Source organism: Anabrus simplex, chromosome 3 (assembly GCF_040414725.1).
Source record: "Anabrus simplex isolate iqAnaSimp1 chromosome 3, ASM4041472v1, whole genome shotgun sequence".
Taxonomy (NCBI): Eukaryota; Metazoa; Arthropoda; class Insecta; order Orthoptera; family Tettigoniidae; genus Anabrus; species Anabrus simplex.
The window spans coordinates 78,026,686-78,044,805 of record NC_090267.1 but is presented as its reverse complement, the minus strand read 5'-3'; the positions used below and the strand labels follow the sequence as shown (position 1 = coordinate 78,044,805).

Below are 18,120 nucleotides of genomic sequence, written 5' to 3'. Positions count from 1 at the left end.
ACGTTAAAACTCAAGGAGAAGAGAAGAACTCGCGGTGAAATTGCCTTGACGTCGGAATTTTCTGACAAACAGTTCAGTAACTACCTTTGTTTGAACATACGCCAGGTCAACGAAGTTCTGAATACTATTCGCCTTGAAGGTTGTAATGCAGAAATACTGATTTAACCTGAAGAAAAATTCGTTACATTCCTTAGGTAAATGTCATGGCCATTGAACAAAGTTTCAAGAGGTAAGTACTGAATTGCTAGAACGGCTAGACTTCCCAGAAAACTGGCACTGTCCCACTTTGAAATCTACTTCGGGAAACCGAATTATTGCTTGATGTGCTGGCATATTCTTCACGTTATTTTATTTCCCTGTCTTATTTACTGTGGGACTCCCTGGCCGAGGCGGTAAAGGCGTGCTCGGTTCGCCCGGAAGGACGTGGATTCGAATCCCCATCAAGAAGTCGCAAAATTTAAGAAACGAGATTTCCAATTCCGGAGGTGCACATTGCCCTGAGGTTCACTCAGCCTACACCAAAAATGAGTACCAGGTTAATTCCTGGGGGCAAAGGCGGCCGAGGTTACGGATAGTGGAGGCCTTTACCTTCCACCCCTCCCAGGGCCTTCATGGCCTGTACGGAGATGACTTTGCTTTCGTTTTGTTGCTGTTGTTGTCTTTACTTACTGTTTAAATTATATCATGATTATACGTGTAGGTAGGTAGACCACGCATCTCGTGGGATATGAGGGTCGAGACCCAATCCCGTGAGCAAATTTTAGCCCTTCGGCCTTGTGAGCCTTGAGTGCAACTTTCGATAGGGTTTCTAACTAGACTGCATAGGTGTTATAAGTGGTGGTACTTTTGAAACGGAATCGCACTGGTCAGGATGTGACCTGCACCCCGAAGGGTGGTTTAATTTAAGAGAGACTTACGTCTCCTGTGAAGAAGACCGTCAGTGTCATAGTTTCCCAGATTGGATATAAGTGGGTTGGGATTGGAGTTCAGGCTGTAGTAGAATCTTTGTGCGGAGATCAGAATTCTGGTGTATATTTCGTCGATTTGCAGATCATTGTGGATATCGCGATTCCGTTCGTACCATTGCGGACCACTGTTCATGCGAAGTGCACGATTTTGAAAGCGCTGAACTTTGTTAAGGTGCGTTTTGGCTGCGATCCCCCAGACAGAACTGGCATACTCAAGGATTGGCCGTATGGAGGTTTTGTACAGCAGGAGCCTGTTTTCTAAGTTGAGCCCATTATCAGCTTTCATTAAAGGTATAATTTCGTAGAGGCGTTTATATGCCTGGGCCAAAATTCTTTCAATATGTTGCCTAAACTTTAATCTTCTGTCCAGGGAAACACCCAGGTATTTGGTGACATTTGACCACCGGATCACCTCACCGAAAAAAGACCAGTGGTAGCGGGTCAGAATGAGTTCGTTTGGAGAAGAGAGTAGCGCTACTCTTGTTGACGTTGATTTTAATTCTCCACTGTCGGAGTCAGGGTTCGATGGTGGAGAGGGCTTCTTGAAGGTAATTTTGTACTCTGGGTGTATGCCAGGAAACAAAAGAAATAGCGGTGTCGTCCGCATAAAAATAGACATTCGCGCGCGGTGGACGGGGTATGTCAGACATGTATAGGTTGAAAAGTACCGGTGAGAGGACTCCACCCTGAGGGACCCCGGCACTAATGGGGCGGGGTTCCGACAGGGAGTTGCAAACTTGAACTTGAAATTGAAATTTTCTTTCTGAGAGATAGCTGTGAAGAAGGTGAATCAGGTATTTGGGCTTATTCACTTGCGGTATTTGATGTGATATTTGTTAAAGTAATTCGTGAATAAATTGTTGTAATAGTTCTTAAAGTCATTATTACTGACATCCCGGGCAAGTTCGCGGTTACATGAACGAATCGCATGCATCGAATTTCAAGATTATTTCTCTCTTAAATGAAAAATAATAGTCCACAGCCTGTTTCAAGTCATTCGACCGGGTCAGGAATGGAATGAATAAAGCTCCATCTAGCGGCGAGGATAGGAATTGTACCAGGTGCCGAAAACTGTCTCACTCCTCTAGGGCAATGATTAATGAATGACAGATGAAATGAAATTATATCGGAGAGAGCTGCTGGAATGAAATATGACAGGGAAAACCGGAGTACCCGGAGAAAAACCTGTCCCGCCTCCGCTTTCCCCAGCACAAATCCCACGTGGAGTGACCGGGATTTGAACCACGGAACCCAGCGGTGAGAAGCCGGCGCGCTGCCGCCTGAGCCACGGAGGCTCTGTTCTCTCTTAAATGGAAGATAATAATTGTTTTAGGGTAAATCAAGAGTCAAATTAGGTGAGGCTTAATAAACATGATCATTTAAACAGAAATATATACACACGTATACTGCCGTGTTCGCTAGGAGTATCTATTGGAATTTACAACGTCACTGCACTTTAGCATGTCTTTTGTCTCTGAAATCTTTCCGCAATTGAAGTTTTTAGCTTTACTTTATTATTAACTGAAGTTTTCCGATCCTTGCCGATCGGCTGACTTTCGCCCATGATTCAAAAATTAATATTTTGCATTCGGGAGATAGTGGGTTCGAACCCCACTGTCGGCGATTCTGAGGGTGATTTTCCGTGGTTTCCTCATTTTTACATCCGGCAAATGCTGGGGCTGTACCTTAATAAAGGCGACGGGCAATTCCTTTCCACACCTAGCCCTTTCCTGTCCCATCGCCGCCATATAAGACATGTCTGTGTCGGTGCGACGTAAAGCAGATTGTAAGAAAGTAATATTTTTTCTTTCTTTCTTTCTTTCTTTCTTTCTTTCTTTCTTCCTTAGTCCGTTTACCGTCTAGGGTTGGTTTTTCCCTCGTACTCAGCGAGGGATCTCGCCTCTACTGCCTCAAGGGCACTGTCCTGAGGCATGAGATATTTGGTCGGGGATACAACTGGGGAGGTGTACTAGTACCTCACCCAGGCGGCCTCACCTGCTATGCTGAACAGGCGCATGTGGGGGATGGGAAGATCGGAAGTCACAGACAGGGAAGAGGGAAGAAAGCGGGTGTGGGCTTAAGTTAGATACCATCCCGACTTTTGCCTGGAGAGGAAGTGGGAAACCACGGAAAACCACTTCGAGGATGGCTGAGGTGGGATTCGAATCCCCTTCTATTCAGCTGACCACCCGAGGCTGAGTAGACTCCGTTCTGGTCCTCATACCACTTTTCAAATTTCGTGGCAGAGCCGGGAATTGAACCCGGGCATCTGGGGAGGTGGCACCTAATCACACTAACCACTACTCTACAGAGGTGGACAAATAATACTACACTACACTCAATAGCAGCTAAAACAGGCCTCCTGATCAACACCGGTAAGACCGAGTTCATTACCAATATAAAAGACGCCCCTAGAACAATGAGTGCTAGTGACACCAAGCACATCACTATACAGTACCTTAAGAGAGTGGATTTCAGAAGACCTTAGTGAAGTGGTTGCTCTCGAGCACAGGAGAATCAAAATAATAATAATAATAATAATAATAATAATAATAATAATAATAATAATAATAATTGTACCGGTTGGTACACCTCTACACCGCACATCTGAATTTTCCGCCTTAAAGTACTTCTCTACGGGAGAAAGCCTGAACTTTAACAACTGAACAAACTCTACTGGTTATCAGAAAATGTCACCGTGTGTTTTTGATTTGCTTTTGTTTTTCATTGATCGAGAAGTGTGGATATTCTCTAACAGATGTCTCCACCAAAAACTATGATAACGCACTCTGGTGTAAAGGAATGAACTTTCTTGGAGAAATTTTGTATTCATAAGTTTTGTCTTTACTAAAGTTTGTTCTGTCATTTGTGGGTTGGCAATATTAATCCTTTCTTTCCGCCTGTTTTGAATGTAGCCAATCAGGAATTTCTGTAATTAATTTTCGGCCAATCGGGGCTTTCTTCTTCAATGTTGTATGTAACTGTGTACTGTAGCCAATAAAAGTTTGAGGGCGGGTTGTTATCATTCATGAAAGGTCTCGAACTTTCCACGAGGGTATAAAACTGCTGATTTTCTTGTCTCCGGGCCATTCGTATAACATCTTTCTCAGTGTGTGAATATGTAGCAGGGGGCGGGAAGCGCCTCATTCTTCAGGCAGCAGCTCTCCAACAAGGTTATGGCCTTTTAACATCTTTATTTCTTGCTAGCTCAGCAGTTTAACTCGCGGGGAAGGTTCGAAACCTTTAATATGTAACCTATATCTTTAAAAATGTAAGCCTTTTCAATCCTTGTAAAAACTTCACATAACTTGAACTGCAATTCGGGGATGGAGAGTGCTTTACCCTCTCGAGCTCCCCTTCTTTTGAAATTGAGGTGACTACGTTTTCGTGACCGTTTCTTCTCTTCCTTTATGTGTTAAAGTTTTCTCATACGAGCCACCTCCCTAGCTTGGGATTAGCCCCTGTGTAATCGGCCTAGCGCCACTTAGGTTTTAAAGGTGTCTTTAGGAGTGCATGTAAACGCCTCCAGTCCTTACTGTATTTTGGGCCAGTAAATTAACCTCTTGTTTTCCTTCATGCGAAGGCCCTGGAGGTTGGGTACATGATACCCCTGTTTCTTTGTAAGTGTGCCTTGAGGGCAGTTAGAAGTAGAGTTTGTTGTGGCCTTTGATAGGCTTGTAAGATTGAGAGCGGGTCAGCTCTTTCTGGTATTTTGCAAGGTGCCTCGCGGAGGCGTGACATTTTGATTGATGGGAGCTAGGACTCCATGTAATTAGGGGCGTTCTGCCCTTTGGTATTTTGTGGTGGTGAGCTGAGAGCTCAAGGATTGACGAATTTGGGCTCGTAGCCCAGAATTTGTAAAGACCCCTTAACTTGTGCTTTCTTTGTAAAGCTGCATTGTACCTGATTTTCGTTGTTATTTCCCCTAGTGGAAACTGGTTAAATTTTTCTCTAATCTTGGACTTCTTGATCGTGTACCTGATTTAACTTGTTGTTATTTGTTTTACGCTCAAAATTCTATGTCACCATTGTTAAGTTTTGAAAATATAACCTTTATTGAAATTTTAATTCATCTTTCGAACTTGTAGTTAGACCCATTCCAGCCCGCACCTTCTTTCACCTCTGCTGTTCCACAGATACCTCGGAACAATAATAATAATAATAATAATAATAATAATAATAATAATAATAATAATAATAATAATAATAATGCTATTTGTGGTGAAATACATCGAACACTGCAGAAGACTGTGCGCCTCAAAACACCTATCGATGAACGTCTAACTAAGAAGGCTCCACTAAGAGCCCTCGAAGTACAAGAAAGGAAGTTCCTGAGAAAGTTAGTGGGTCCAATGATCCTATCAGATGAAAGGCGATGGTACAGATCAAACCATGAACTCTGCCAAGACCAAGAAACCCTCACAGATGCCATCAGAAGAAAACGGCTTGCTTTCTACTGACACCTGTATAGAATGGATTCCCACAGGCTGTCTTATAAGATCTTCAGTAACCAGCAAGCCACTGGATCGCTGTGGATCCAGCAGGTAGAGAAGGATCTGGCAGAACTTAATATTACATAATAATGCCTTCATTAACAGGAACAACTACCGTTCGGCTCTCACAACCAGACCATTCCTAACATCCCTTACAGAATCTAAGCACAATGAGACCAGGAAATGGTCCGAGCAACGCAAAATAGAGTTCAGCCAGAGAATGAAGGAATACTGGGCCAACAGAAAAGGTCAAGGTACCAAAAAGAAAGTAGCAACCAGACCTATCATTAAGAACACCACAAGCAGCAAACATCGAAAATAACAACACAGCAAAAGCACAAGCACCGTGGTCCTTATGTGGCGCAAACGAACTTCTTCTTATTCGTCTTCTTATAATAATAATAATAATAATAATAATAATAATAATAATAATAATAATAATAATGGTGAAAAACATAATTCAGTCCTGGTCTTGCAATTTTCGTAAAATTCCCTCATTGTCCTCGTTAAAGGAGCTTATTGCATCCTCGACATTTTTCTCCTCCATTTTTGCCCGGCTCTATGGCTAAATTGTTAACATGCTGGCCTTTGGTCCATAGGACCCGGGTTCGATTCCCGACCGGCTCGGAAATTTTTACCTCCACTGGTTAATTCCGATGGCTCGGGGGCTTTGTGTGAGTGCCGTCTTCATCATCCTCATAGATGCGTAGGTCGCCTACACGGCTTCAACTAGAAAGTCCTGCACCAGGTCTCTTTGGAGGCCACACGCCATTAATTAATTACCTCCATTTTTCGGTTTGAACTGTCCGCGCGAGATGTGATGAACAAAGGTATTCAGAATTCACAGGCCTGGATCTCAAGAGATGTAGCGCTATGCCACAGAAGAAAGTCGTGTCTGCAGCGAAATAGTCGTCGTATGTACATAGGAATATTTCTCTTATAAGAATCATATTTATTAAGCCTCTCCTAATTTGAATCTTGATTTACCTTAAGACAATTATCTTAGCCATGAAATTCGATGGATACGATTCGTCCACGTAACCAATTTCGCTCCAAATATCTAGTTTTTATTTAATCTTCACGTCACATCGTATAAGACATGGTGAGACTCTTCGATAATTTCTCAATAAACTACGCGACACCCACTCAGGAAACTGTGTTACGCGGAAGTAGATACAGAACTGCCCTACTACCCTGCCTCTAATCTTGCGATGATACAATGAAATGTGTGAATTACAATAATCTGCTCGGCTCTGCGTTAGCTGTTTCTGCGACTCAAGGTGCGCCCTATCGGGCTGAATGGCTCAGACGGTAGAGCGCTGGCCTTCTCAACCCAACTTGGAAGGTTCGATCCTGGCTCAGTCCGGTGGTATTTGAAGGCGATCAAATACGTCAACCTCGTGTCGGTAGATTTACTGGCACGTAAAAGAAATCCTGTGGGACTAAATTCCGGCACCTCGGTGTCTCCGAAAACTGTAAAATGTAGTTAGTGGGACGTAAAGCAAATAACATTATTATTAATGTGCACCCGGCCATGCCTTGCTCAGACCCCTCCGTGTTATTCGACAAACAACCAGACGAAAAGCTTGCCCGCGGGTGTCAAAACAGAAAGAATTGCAGCAGGCCTCTCCGGAGGCTACACGACATCAAATAAACACTTTCGTCGTCAGCTGTGGCACTGGCATGATTTTCTACGATTGCATGTAATTCAAGAATTTCTGAAGTGAGTTTAACAGTCATTTTTAATCAGACCAGACCAAGTTGCTTTACTTCGCACCGACGCAGATAGGTCTTATGGCGACGATGGGACAGGAAAGGGCTAGGAGTGGAAAGGAAGCGTCCGTGGCCGTAATTAATTTGCCTGGTGTGAAAATCGGAATCCACGGAAAACCCTCTTCAGGGCTGCCGACAGTGGGGTTCGAACCCACTATCTCCCGAATACTGGATACTGGCCGCACTTGAGCGACTGCAGCTATCGAGCTCGGTCATTTTTAATCACAGAACTCGTCGGCAAACGAACGGCAACATGAAACAAACAAAATCGTCCAGAACTAACGAATGAGAAAGTGAAAGAGGAAGAGGTAACAACACAGTGTTCTCTGTACTATTCTGTGTAAGGGCGCGGGTAACGGGACCAGTACTCTACACAACTAACATGAAGAGTGGAATACTTTGCACATTAATGACCCTAGCTAGAACAAGTAACGGGAATTTAAATTTTATTTCGAGCATTCCTGAAATATAACGCAGTTAACGGTTTATTTCGTTCTCCTGAACCTGTATCCTTCTTTTCCTTACATGACCTAAATCACAAGACCTAAATAAATCCAACCCTTTACATTTCGTTTTCCCGACTGTCTCTTGTGTAAAGTACTTTATTTATTCGCATTCAAACCCTCCTTAATTCTTCTGACAGGATCTTGGAAGTTTTTCTTCGTATGCCTACTTTAATCGAATCTTCCTTAACTCTTTTCCTTCATCTTCCCTTGTTTTTCTGTTCTCATTGCTGCCCCCTCTATTGTACGTAATATATTCTTACTGCACTGTACCATAACATATGTGTCATATCAGTAAGTATCTCATTGTGCCTAGCTAAAAAGTTTTTTCGTTTTACTTTCAATATTTAAATTTCCTCGTTCAAATTTGACATTATTTTTATTATTTATTGTTGTTTCTCAACATTTATATCGTTAGTTTTTAATTTTCTTCCACCTATTTTGTTATTAGTTGACCTTGTTTTTCTCTGAGTTGCTCTTTCATGTAGCCTATTATTTTTAAAGTCTGCATTGAGCTACTCCATTGTAAATGCCCATTTCACTGCGGAACTGTGTCGTTTCCCAAATGAAAATCCACAGCCCGTTTCCAGTCATTCGACCGGGTCAGGAATGGTATCTAGCGGCGAGGATAGGAATTGTGTCGGCTGCCGAAGCCTGTCGCACTCCTATGGGGCAATGATTAATGAATGACAGACGCAATGAAATGATATTGGAGAGTGTTGCTGGAATGATAGATGACAGGGAAACCCGGAGTACTCGGAGAAAAATCTGTCCCGCCTCCGCTTTGTCCAGCACAAATCTCACATGGAGTGACCGGGATTTGAACCACACAACCCAGCGGTGAGAGGCCGGCGCGCTGCCGCCAGAGCCAATGAGGTTTCTAAATAAATAAATAAATAAATAAATAAATAAATAAATAAATAAATAAATAAATAAATAAATAAATAAGAGAACATTTCACGAATAAAGCATCATAGGCGAGAATAAACGGGGCAGTTTTTAAAGGCTTTATATAAGAGATGTGCTCCGAAGTAGATTTATAACAGCCCCACTAGGCACGTGCCTAGAGGCAGAAAATTTTGGTCAATACGCTGCTACTGTCCGCCTCTGTGGTGTAGTGGTTAGTGTGATTAGCTGCCACCCCCGGAGGCCCTGTTTCGATTCCCGGCTCTGCCACGAAATTTGAAAAGTGGTACGAGGGCTGGAACGGGGTCCACTCAGCCTCGGGAGGTCAACTGAGTAGAGGGGGGTTCAATTCCCTCCTCAGCCATCCTCGAAGTGGTTTCTCGTGGTTTCCCACTTCTCCTCTAGGCAAATGCCGGGATGGTACCTAACTTAAGGCCACGGCCGCTTCTTTCCCTCTTCCTTGTCTATCCCTTCCAATCTTCCCATCCCCCGACAATAACCCTGTTAGGTGAGGCCGCCTGGGCGAGGTACTGGTCATTCTCCCCAGGTGTATCCCCCGACCCATGTCTCACATTCCAGGACACTGCTCGTGAAGTGGTAGAGGTGGGATCTCTCGCAGAGTCCGAGGGGGAAGCCAACCCTGGAGGGTAAACAGATTAAGAAGAAGGCTGCTACTGTTGTTAATACCTACAATAATATATTGAATGCTTTGAATAATTACATTGAGAAGTTATTACCTTAATATTTCGATATTTAGTCTTAGAAGAGCATAACACATTTGTGTGGTATTACTAATAGCTAAGAATCTTGTATTTAATACTTGTCATTCTTAACGCCTTTCAATATTCCGACTCATTGGCTGAATGTTCAGCGTTGGGACCTGGGTTGGATTCCCGGCCGGGTCGGGGATTTTAATCTCATGCGATTAATGATATAAGTCTACAGACTGCAATGCATACGGAGCTATGCAGACGGGCCCTTGTTTTTTTAACAAAACTTCTTTTGCTCGAGATATCGACACTGGCTTACGGTATGCCACTGCCCATGCCTCGTTAACCATATCTATCAACCACCACAGAAACATGCAATAGTGTTAGCGTCAGGAAGGGTATCCGGTCGTAAAACAGGGTCAAATCCACATCCAAAAATCCCCACCAGGTGAGCGAAAAACGGTAGAAAAAGTAGAAGTTTCTTAACTCCTTTCAACAGGACCAGGACCATCCCTTGGAATACCTAAGAGCAGGAGCTGTTCCAGAAATGAACACCTTAAAAGATAGAAAACAACAACAGCCTCAATCATAGGAAACTATTTGTTGAGGAACCGTGAAAGAAAACGACTGAAACACTACTTAATTGTAGTAGAACTCAGTTAAGATTCTTAGTAGCACTCCTCAAAGCGCAAGCAGTTGTGAAGAAGCACTTACTGCAAATCAACTTGGAATTTTAAGGAACCTAGAATGCAGTTTATGCAGGAAGGAGTTAGAAACAACCCACCATATAATCTGTAAATGCGAGGCTGTAGCCGGAAAAAGGTACAACGTAATTGGGGAAAACAATAATCAAACCGAAGAAATGAAATACAGACTCATAACTGGGAATGTAGACTCTTACGAACACAGGAATTATGGACTGGTGCTAATTCGAAACAAGGTAGTACAATAAATCTACAGACTGCTGTGCTTCCGGAGCTATGCAGACGGGCCCTTTTTTTTTTTTTTTTTTTTAAACAAGACTTCTTTTCCTCGAGATATCAACACTGGCTTACGGTATGCCACTGTCTCCTGCCTCGTTAACCATATCTCCAAGAAGGAGCAGCATGTCTGACATCTACCAGGAAACAAAACACGACAATCGTGAAGATTTGATCGAAGAGTTCACTATCGTCAAAATGAGACGAAAACCTGTATTCTCATCTTTAAAACATTTCAGGTTTGAATGGCCTACTCCGGTTTTTGTGCAATTATAATTTTTCTTATACGGACTTGACTGGGGCGCATGCTACAATTGTGTCTAGGATTGCGGAAATGTTAAATCTGTCACTGGATGTGCAGGACCTGAGGAAAACCCCATATGATACGGACGTGCATTACAGAGGTTTCTTTTTCTTATAACCTGTTTACCCTCCAGGGTCGGTTTTTCCCTCGGACTCAGCGAGGGATCCCACCTCTACCGCCTCAAGAGCAGTGTCCTGGAGCGTGAGACTTTGGGTGGGGGATACAACTGGAGTGGAGGATCGGTAGGCTATCTCGCCTGCTATGCTGACAGGGGCCTTGTAGGGGGATGAGAAGATTGGAAGGGATAGACAAGGGAGAGGGAAGGAAGCGGCCGTGGCCTTAAGTTAGGTACCTTCCCAGAATTTGCCCGGAGTAGAAGTAAGGAAACCACGAAAAACCACTGAGAGGATGGCTGAGGTGGAAATCGATCCCCCTCTACTCAGCTGACCTACCGCGGCTGAGTGGATCCCGTTCCAGCCCTCATACCACTTTTCAAATTTCGTGGCAGAGCCGAGAATCGAACCCGGGCCTCCGGGGTGGCAGCTAATCCCACTAACCATTACACCACAGAGGCGGCTGTTACAGGGGTTTCACTCTACTTGAACAGACCATCAACTATGCTCCTTTTTTCGTGTTCATTGCATTTCGGCTTCTTTCTGGTTTTTCCCCCCAGATATGGATTTATGGATGAATGTATTTATCCTAGTTTAGCGGTTAGATGCCCTTCCTATCGTCAACTTTAAGTGGAGGGATGTATTCAGTAATGCGCGTTTCTGTGGTGGTTTATCGAGTGATGCATTGTATTCATTTCAAAATGTCTATTATGGCGAACACAGTAACACAGCTCCCGCGATAGAGGAATTAACCAAACGCCAGTAAACTCCCCGGCCCGGCCGGGAAACAAATTCGGGGCCCTCTGAATTGAACGCCAGTACGCTAAACATTCAACCAAAGCGCCAAACTTGCTATTTTCATTTCTACAAACAGACGATAGTATATTTTTTTATAGTATGCAACTCAACAGCCGGGCCTGCGGTATAGGGGCAGCGTGCCTGCCTCTTACCCGGAGGCCTCGGGTTCGCTTCCCAGCCAGGTCAGGGAAATTTACCTGGATCTGAGGGCTCGTTCCAGGTCCACTCAGCCTACGTGATTACAATTGAGGAGCTATCTGACGGTGAGATGGCGGTCCCGGTCTAGAAAGCTAAGAATAACGGTGCTGACCACATGAAACCTCATAATCTGCAGACCTTCGGGCTGAGCAGCGGTCGCTTGGTTGGCCCTGGCTCTTCGGATCTGTTGCGCCATGGGGTTTGGTTTGGATTTTTATGTAACTCAACGGTTATTAGTCACAGTGTTATATTATTTTTTAATTTTGTGTGAAATTTACTGTGAGGTGGGTACGTTATCTATCTATCAAATGCTTTCATTCCCCACCCTGAAGGGGTGGGGCGGGCCACCTAGAGGGTGTCGCCCTCTCTCTGGCCAAGAGATGCGGGCAGGTTGGGGAGATGTGACGGAAGAAGGAGGTGGGTAAAGGATGTGAATGTGTAGGAGATGGCGAGGTGCCTAATTAAATCAAGGGGTTTACAATAGGAAGTACAGTAGTGTTACAGATTTACAAATTCGTTTGCGGCATGTTACAAAGGTTATGCACTGCATTATAAACATGTAGGGAAGCATGGTGGGGTAAAGAAATAATGCAAAGGCTGTGGGACTAGTGAGGGGTGTGTGAGAGGGGTGAAAGAATGGGCTAGGTTGTGGAAGATACAAGAGAAATGATGCAGTGAAGTGAGTAAGATATGGAGGGGGTTTGATAGGGCTGGTGGTGGGGGGGAGAGATCGGGTGGAGGCGGGTAAAAACGGATATGTGGACTCGGTGGAAGGAAAGGTGGCGCTGGCCGGGGACGGCGACGAGGTGTGGGAGGTCGGGTGAAGGGGGATACGTTATCAGTTGTGGAGAGTAAGAGAAGTAGAGGGTGGCCAAGAACTAAAGGAGGCCACAGTTTCTAATGATTTAAAGGTAAAGTAAACTCGTGTCGCACACCCTCCGTGCTGGTGAGCCGCATGTAGTGCCATGTTTACCACATACCAGCCCTCCTGCCATTTTTCAATTTCTCGTAGTACCGGGAATCAAACCCAGGCCCCCGAGGACGCCAGCTAATATTGCTAACCGTTACACTACGGAGACGGACGATTTACAGATAAACTAAACGACGTCCGACTCATTGGCTGAATGGTCAGCGTTGAGGCCTTCGGTTCAGAGGGCTGAGGGTTCGATTCTCGGCTGGAACGGGAATTTTAAATTCTTCTGGCTCGGGGACTGGGTGTTTTTGTTTGTCCCAACACTTTCCTCTTCATATTCACACAACACACTACACTACCAACCACCACAGAAACACGTAATAGTGATTATATTTCTCCATATGGGGTTGTGTCAGGAAGGGCATCCGGTCGTAAAACAAGGCTATATATATATATATATACATACATACATACATACATACATACATACATACATACATACATACATACATACATACATACATACAGCACCGGTCAAAAGTTTAGGACCACATTAAAAAATCATGAAGTTCCATCTACAACCTAAAATTTTGCTACTAGACCTCTGTATTTTTTTTCCTGAGCTCTCGCATCTAATATGATATACGTCGCCTGATTTCAGTGATTTACGCCAAGTAGTTATACATTTTTAACTGTTGGAAGGTCACGTCAGAAAGTCAACATTTTTGGAAATATTATGTACTATATACTCTAATCGGCTTCAAGTATCACCAACAAGATTATTTTATAGATTTAGCAATAGTTGGGGGTCATTTTGGTATAAATAGAAAAATTCCGAAAAAATGCGGCACCGACTTTTGTGCTTTTATTTTTTGTTTCAAATCAGCTCTAAAATGGTCAGTTTTTCCTTGTTCTTGTCATAGGTCTCAGTGTGAGCTATCGTAATCAGAAATATTTTCTTGGTTGCCATCCACAAAGTGCAAATGGTACTATCTGGGCAGATAAGTTTCATGCCGATAGCTCGTCCTGAGACCTTGGGCCATACATGACAAAGGCAAAGAAAAATCAACCATTTTGGCCCTGTTCGAAAAAAATAAAACACGCAAAAAAAAAAGGTGCCGCATATTTTCGGAAGTTTTATATTTATACCAAAATAGCCCCCACCTATCTCTAAGTCTACAAAAAAAGAAATCTTGGCGGTGATACTTGCAACCAATTAGAGTGTACAGTACATTATATAATCAAAATTTTTGATCTTTTGTTGTGACCGTCCAAGAGTTAAAAATTCATAACTTCCACATTCAATCAATCACTACTGATCTGCATTTAGGGCAGTCGCCCAGGTGGCAGATTCCCTATCTGTTGTCTTTCTAGCCTTTTCTTAAATGATTGCAAAGAAATTGGAAATTGAACATCACCCTTAGTAAGTTATTCCAATCCCTAATTCCCCTTCCTATAAACGAATATTTGCGCCAATTTGTCCTCTTGAATTCCAACTTTATCTTCATATTGTGATCTTTCCTACATTTAATGACACCACTCAAACTTATTCGTCTACTAATGACATTCCACGCCATCTCTCCACTGACAGCCCGGAACATACCACTTATTAAATGTTAAACAATCAATCATTGAATTTCAATACGGTCAATATGAAATTAATCACTTGCAACATACCACTTGGTCGAGCAGCTCGTCTCCCCTCTCCTAAGTCTTCCCACCCCCAACTTTGCAACATTTTTGTAATGCTACACTTTTATCGGAAATCACCCAGAGCAAATCAAGCTGCTTTTCTTTGGATTTTTTCCAGTTCTTGAATTAAATAATAGTGATGAGGTTCCCATACACTGCAACCATACTCTAGTTGGGGGTTTTACCAGAGACTTGATGATGATGATGATGATGATGCTTGTTGTTTAAAGGGGCCTAACATCAAGGTCATCGGCCCCTAATGGTACAAAATCAAATAACAAAAAGTTCAAATTCATCCACTGACCAAAATAAAATAAAAAATGCCATGAAGAATGAATGGATAGACATGAACCCAACAAAACACACCAAAAAAAAACCAGTGGATCAGACTTTAAAAAAAAGATCGTAAATAATAGTATTACTGACCACAGAATGGTACATGTCGCGAGTAGAGTAGAACCATGTTATTTGTCACGTTAGGGTACTAATCAAAAGTAGCGAAGACTCACGGTGTTCCACACAAGATGGTACTACTCACAAGTATTGCACTTCGTACAGGTAACGCAGACCTATGGTGTTTCTCACACAATGGCGCCACTCATAGCCAACGCAAACCGACGAGTTTCCTCACCTAGGTGTACTAATCACGGGCGTCGGTATTCCCGTGGTGTTCCTCACATAGTGGGTACTAATCACAGGCAACGCAGACCCACGGTGTCGCTCATATAGTGGTACAACTCACAGGCTACGCCCAGATCCACAGTGTTGCTCACATGGGTACAACGCACGGGTACTGGAAACCCCCAGGCCAGCCTCTTTACTGCTACTAATCACAAACCTCTTTCGTACCGAATTTAGTGGTACTACTCGCAAGTACAGGCAACCCATGGTGTTCCCCGCATGATGGTACAAATCAAAAGTAGTTTCATGGTTCTAATTCAATCATCCCTTGGTCGCCCCTTTTAGTCACTTCTCATGACAGGCAGGGGATACCGTGGGTGTATTATTCGTCTGCGTCCCCCACCGACAGGAGGCAAAGAGAGAGAAGAAAGAAGAAGGGATCCGTCACTTTGAAAAATGAAGTAACGGATGAAGAAAGGCAAGGGCCATGAAGGGCATAAAAATGAAAGACTCCCTAGGCCTCGAATGCTCTAATACCGTCGGGGACGAAAAAGAACAAGAGTTGACCAAGGGAGATCGGACAGGATAGACGAAAGTGAGGAGCCTGGCACAAGTAAGTGGAAGCAATGCCAAGACTCAGCTAAGGGCCCTGTGGTCGACAATCCACACTCCCAAGTTGAGAACCCCTAGGGTCCCTGTTAGTCGCCTCTTACAACAGGCAGGAGATGCCGCGGGTGTATTCTACATGTGCATCCCCCACCCGCACGGGGTACCAGAGACTTATATGCCCTCTCCTTTACATCCTTACTACTACCCCTAAATACTCTCATAACCATGTGCAGAGATCTGTCCCCTTTATTAACAATCATATTTATGTGGCCACCCCAAAGAAGATCTTTCCTTATATTAACACCTAGGCCTACTTACAATAATCCCCAAAAGGACCTCTCACCCCATCAATGCAGTAATTAAAACTGAGAGGACTTTTCCTGTTTGTGAAACTCACAACCTGGCTTTTAACCCCGTTCATCATCATACCATTGCCTACTGTCAATCTCACAACATTACCGAGGTCATTTTGCAGTTGCTCAATCTTGTAACTTATTTATTAGGCTACTCTGTACAGAATAACATCATCTGCAAAAAGCCTTATCTGATTCCAATTCTTTACACTTATCGATGATATATATCTATGTAAAGAAGTGGAATCAGAAATAACAAATAAGTGGTGGCTCATAATATTAATCAAGCTGAACCTTCGATGTTCACGACCATGAGCGTACTCACTGACAGAATGGCAAAATTAAGAAGAAAATAAGCCAAAGTACGCAGGAAATCAGAAGGCATACTCTAATGAGTGTTGTTAATCATTAGGTATACGGCGTATAGGTCTACCCACGACTGTAGCCCTGATTACAGTGCAGTAGTACCATACGGGATGCCAACAGAAAACCACGTTCACACGTTCATCGGACTTCAAATCAAATACTGGTAGGGAGATCTGATTCATCTGGAATAATGAACAGCCTACCACATCAATTTATTTCCCCATGTCCATAGCTCAATAAGAGGGACCATATAGAGATCTTGTACTTTAAGAGTAAACAATTCACCTTTCTTGCAAGGACAACAACATTTTAATTTTTTTTTTTTTTTTTAAGATTCTAGGTCTGATTGAAAACCAACAGTCAAAATATGTTTTGGTTAAGGACGACATTCAAAATCATGACATACCCATACAGATAACGGTGTGAAACAAATTAAGTAACTTCAACATTCAATTATAATTTATGAATCCTCATAATTACAATAACAAAACTCCTAACCTCAAATTCTTATCACCAGATCTTACCTTCAAAATATTACCCCTCTTAGTTTTCTTCAAGAAAGTCTTGGTGGTCAACATGTTTCAGTTCAGAGAAAAAACATTTCAGTCAAACCGACTCAGAAAACATAAAATAAATTACACTTTACCAATAAAATACACACTTCAATCACCCATGTCCTTTTATTTGGAATTACAAATCGCCTCCATTTTTGGACTAACTCAATGAAATCAGGTGACATTTATCCTGTTAGATGTGGGAGCTCAGAAAAAAAATTACAGATATCTCGTGGCACAATTTTAGGTTCTAGATGACATTTCGTGATTTCTTTACGTGGTCCTAAACTTCTGACCGGTACTATATATATGTGTGTGTGTGACACAGTTCACACCCGCGACCCCACACGTGTGGGAAAAGCGGTAGAAAAAGAAGAAGAAGAAGAGGTATAGAACTAAAACGAGGCCACAAAGCTAGTTACAAACAGAGGATTGTGGAGGCGTGTAGTAAATTTACAGAGGCTTGTAAACTGAACAGTGAAAGGAATAACAGTCTATAATGAATGTATGAGACTATCTTATATTCCTTTCTGAGTTATATTCGTTCCATGCGGATATATATATTTGTACCAATCATGTCCTGATCCTGTAAGTTCCGAATATGAGAAGGTGGAACACGTAATGTAAAACAGTTCTTACCTGAGGGTACATGAGGTCTGTGAGGTGCGCCACTTGGTAACATGAGGGGCCGAAGTGATCGGCGTCGATAACCCTCCCCTTGTCGGACACCTCGTACTTGCTAGGGCGCGCGAACCGGACAGGCTGCGCTGCATATCTGACCCCCAAGAACTGAGCCACTTGTCCGAAGTTCGTGTCCACTAGCCTGCCTTTGAGGGAGCCAGATGTTGTGAGGGGCTCCAAGTCGTCCCACTGCTGACCGAAGGTACCGGGCCGCACACAACACGCCAGCACCAAGATAACACGCGCGACCATTGTTAAGTCATATTGCATGACACTACGCTCTTGACAGCTCAGCGAAGACTAGCACGCCAACAGCACTGCTGCTATGATATATCGACCATCCACCAGGTGTCAGCCTACAACAATATCGGCGACCTTGACACAGCAGAGAAAGTGTGTCGCAATTCCAACACGTAGCTGGTGGCGGGTCTCACACGAAATTCTTCTGGAAGCAAGGATTCGGAGAACATCAACCTCCCACCCGCACCTCAAAGTAAATTCATGTGGGTGATGATGAACCTTAAATTAGTTTCAGTATTAGCGGTGTGGAAGCCTCCGTGCCTCAAGTGGCAGCGCCCCGGTCTC

General features: G+C 43.4%; 1 protein-coding gene across 1 annotated transcript in view; it reads right to left on the bottom strand.

The window, feature by feature from the left end:
• The window catches only part of LOC136867027 (fatty acyl-CoA hydrolase precursor, medium chain), a 146,452-nt gene extending 128,629 nt beyond the window's left edge, over nt 1-17,823 (bottom strand). The window contains exon 1 of the mRNA XM_067144123.2: nt 17,494-17,823. Within this exon, the coding sequence (XP_067000224.2) occupies nt 17,494-17,805 (312 nt within the window). The 5' untranslated portion in view covers nt 17,806-17,823. The remainder of the gene's footprint in view (nt 1-17,493) is intronic.
• Between the last annotated feature and the right edge of the window lie 297 nt (nt 17,824-18,120).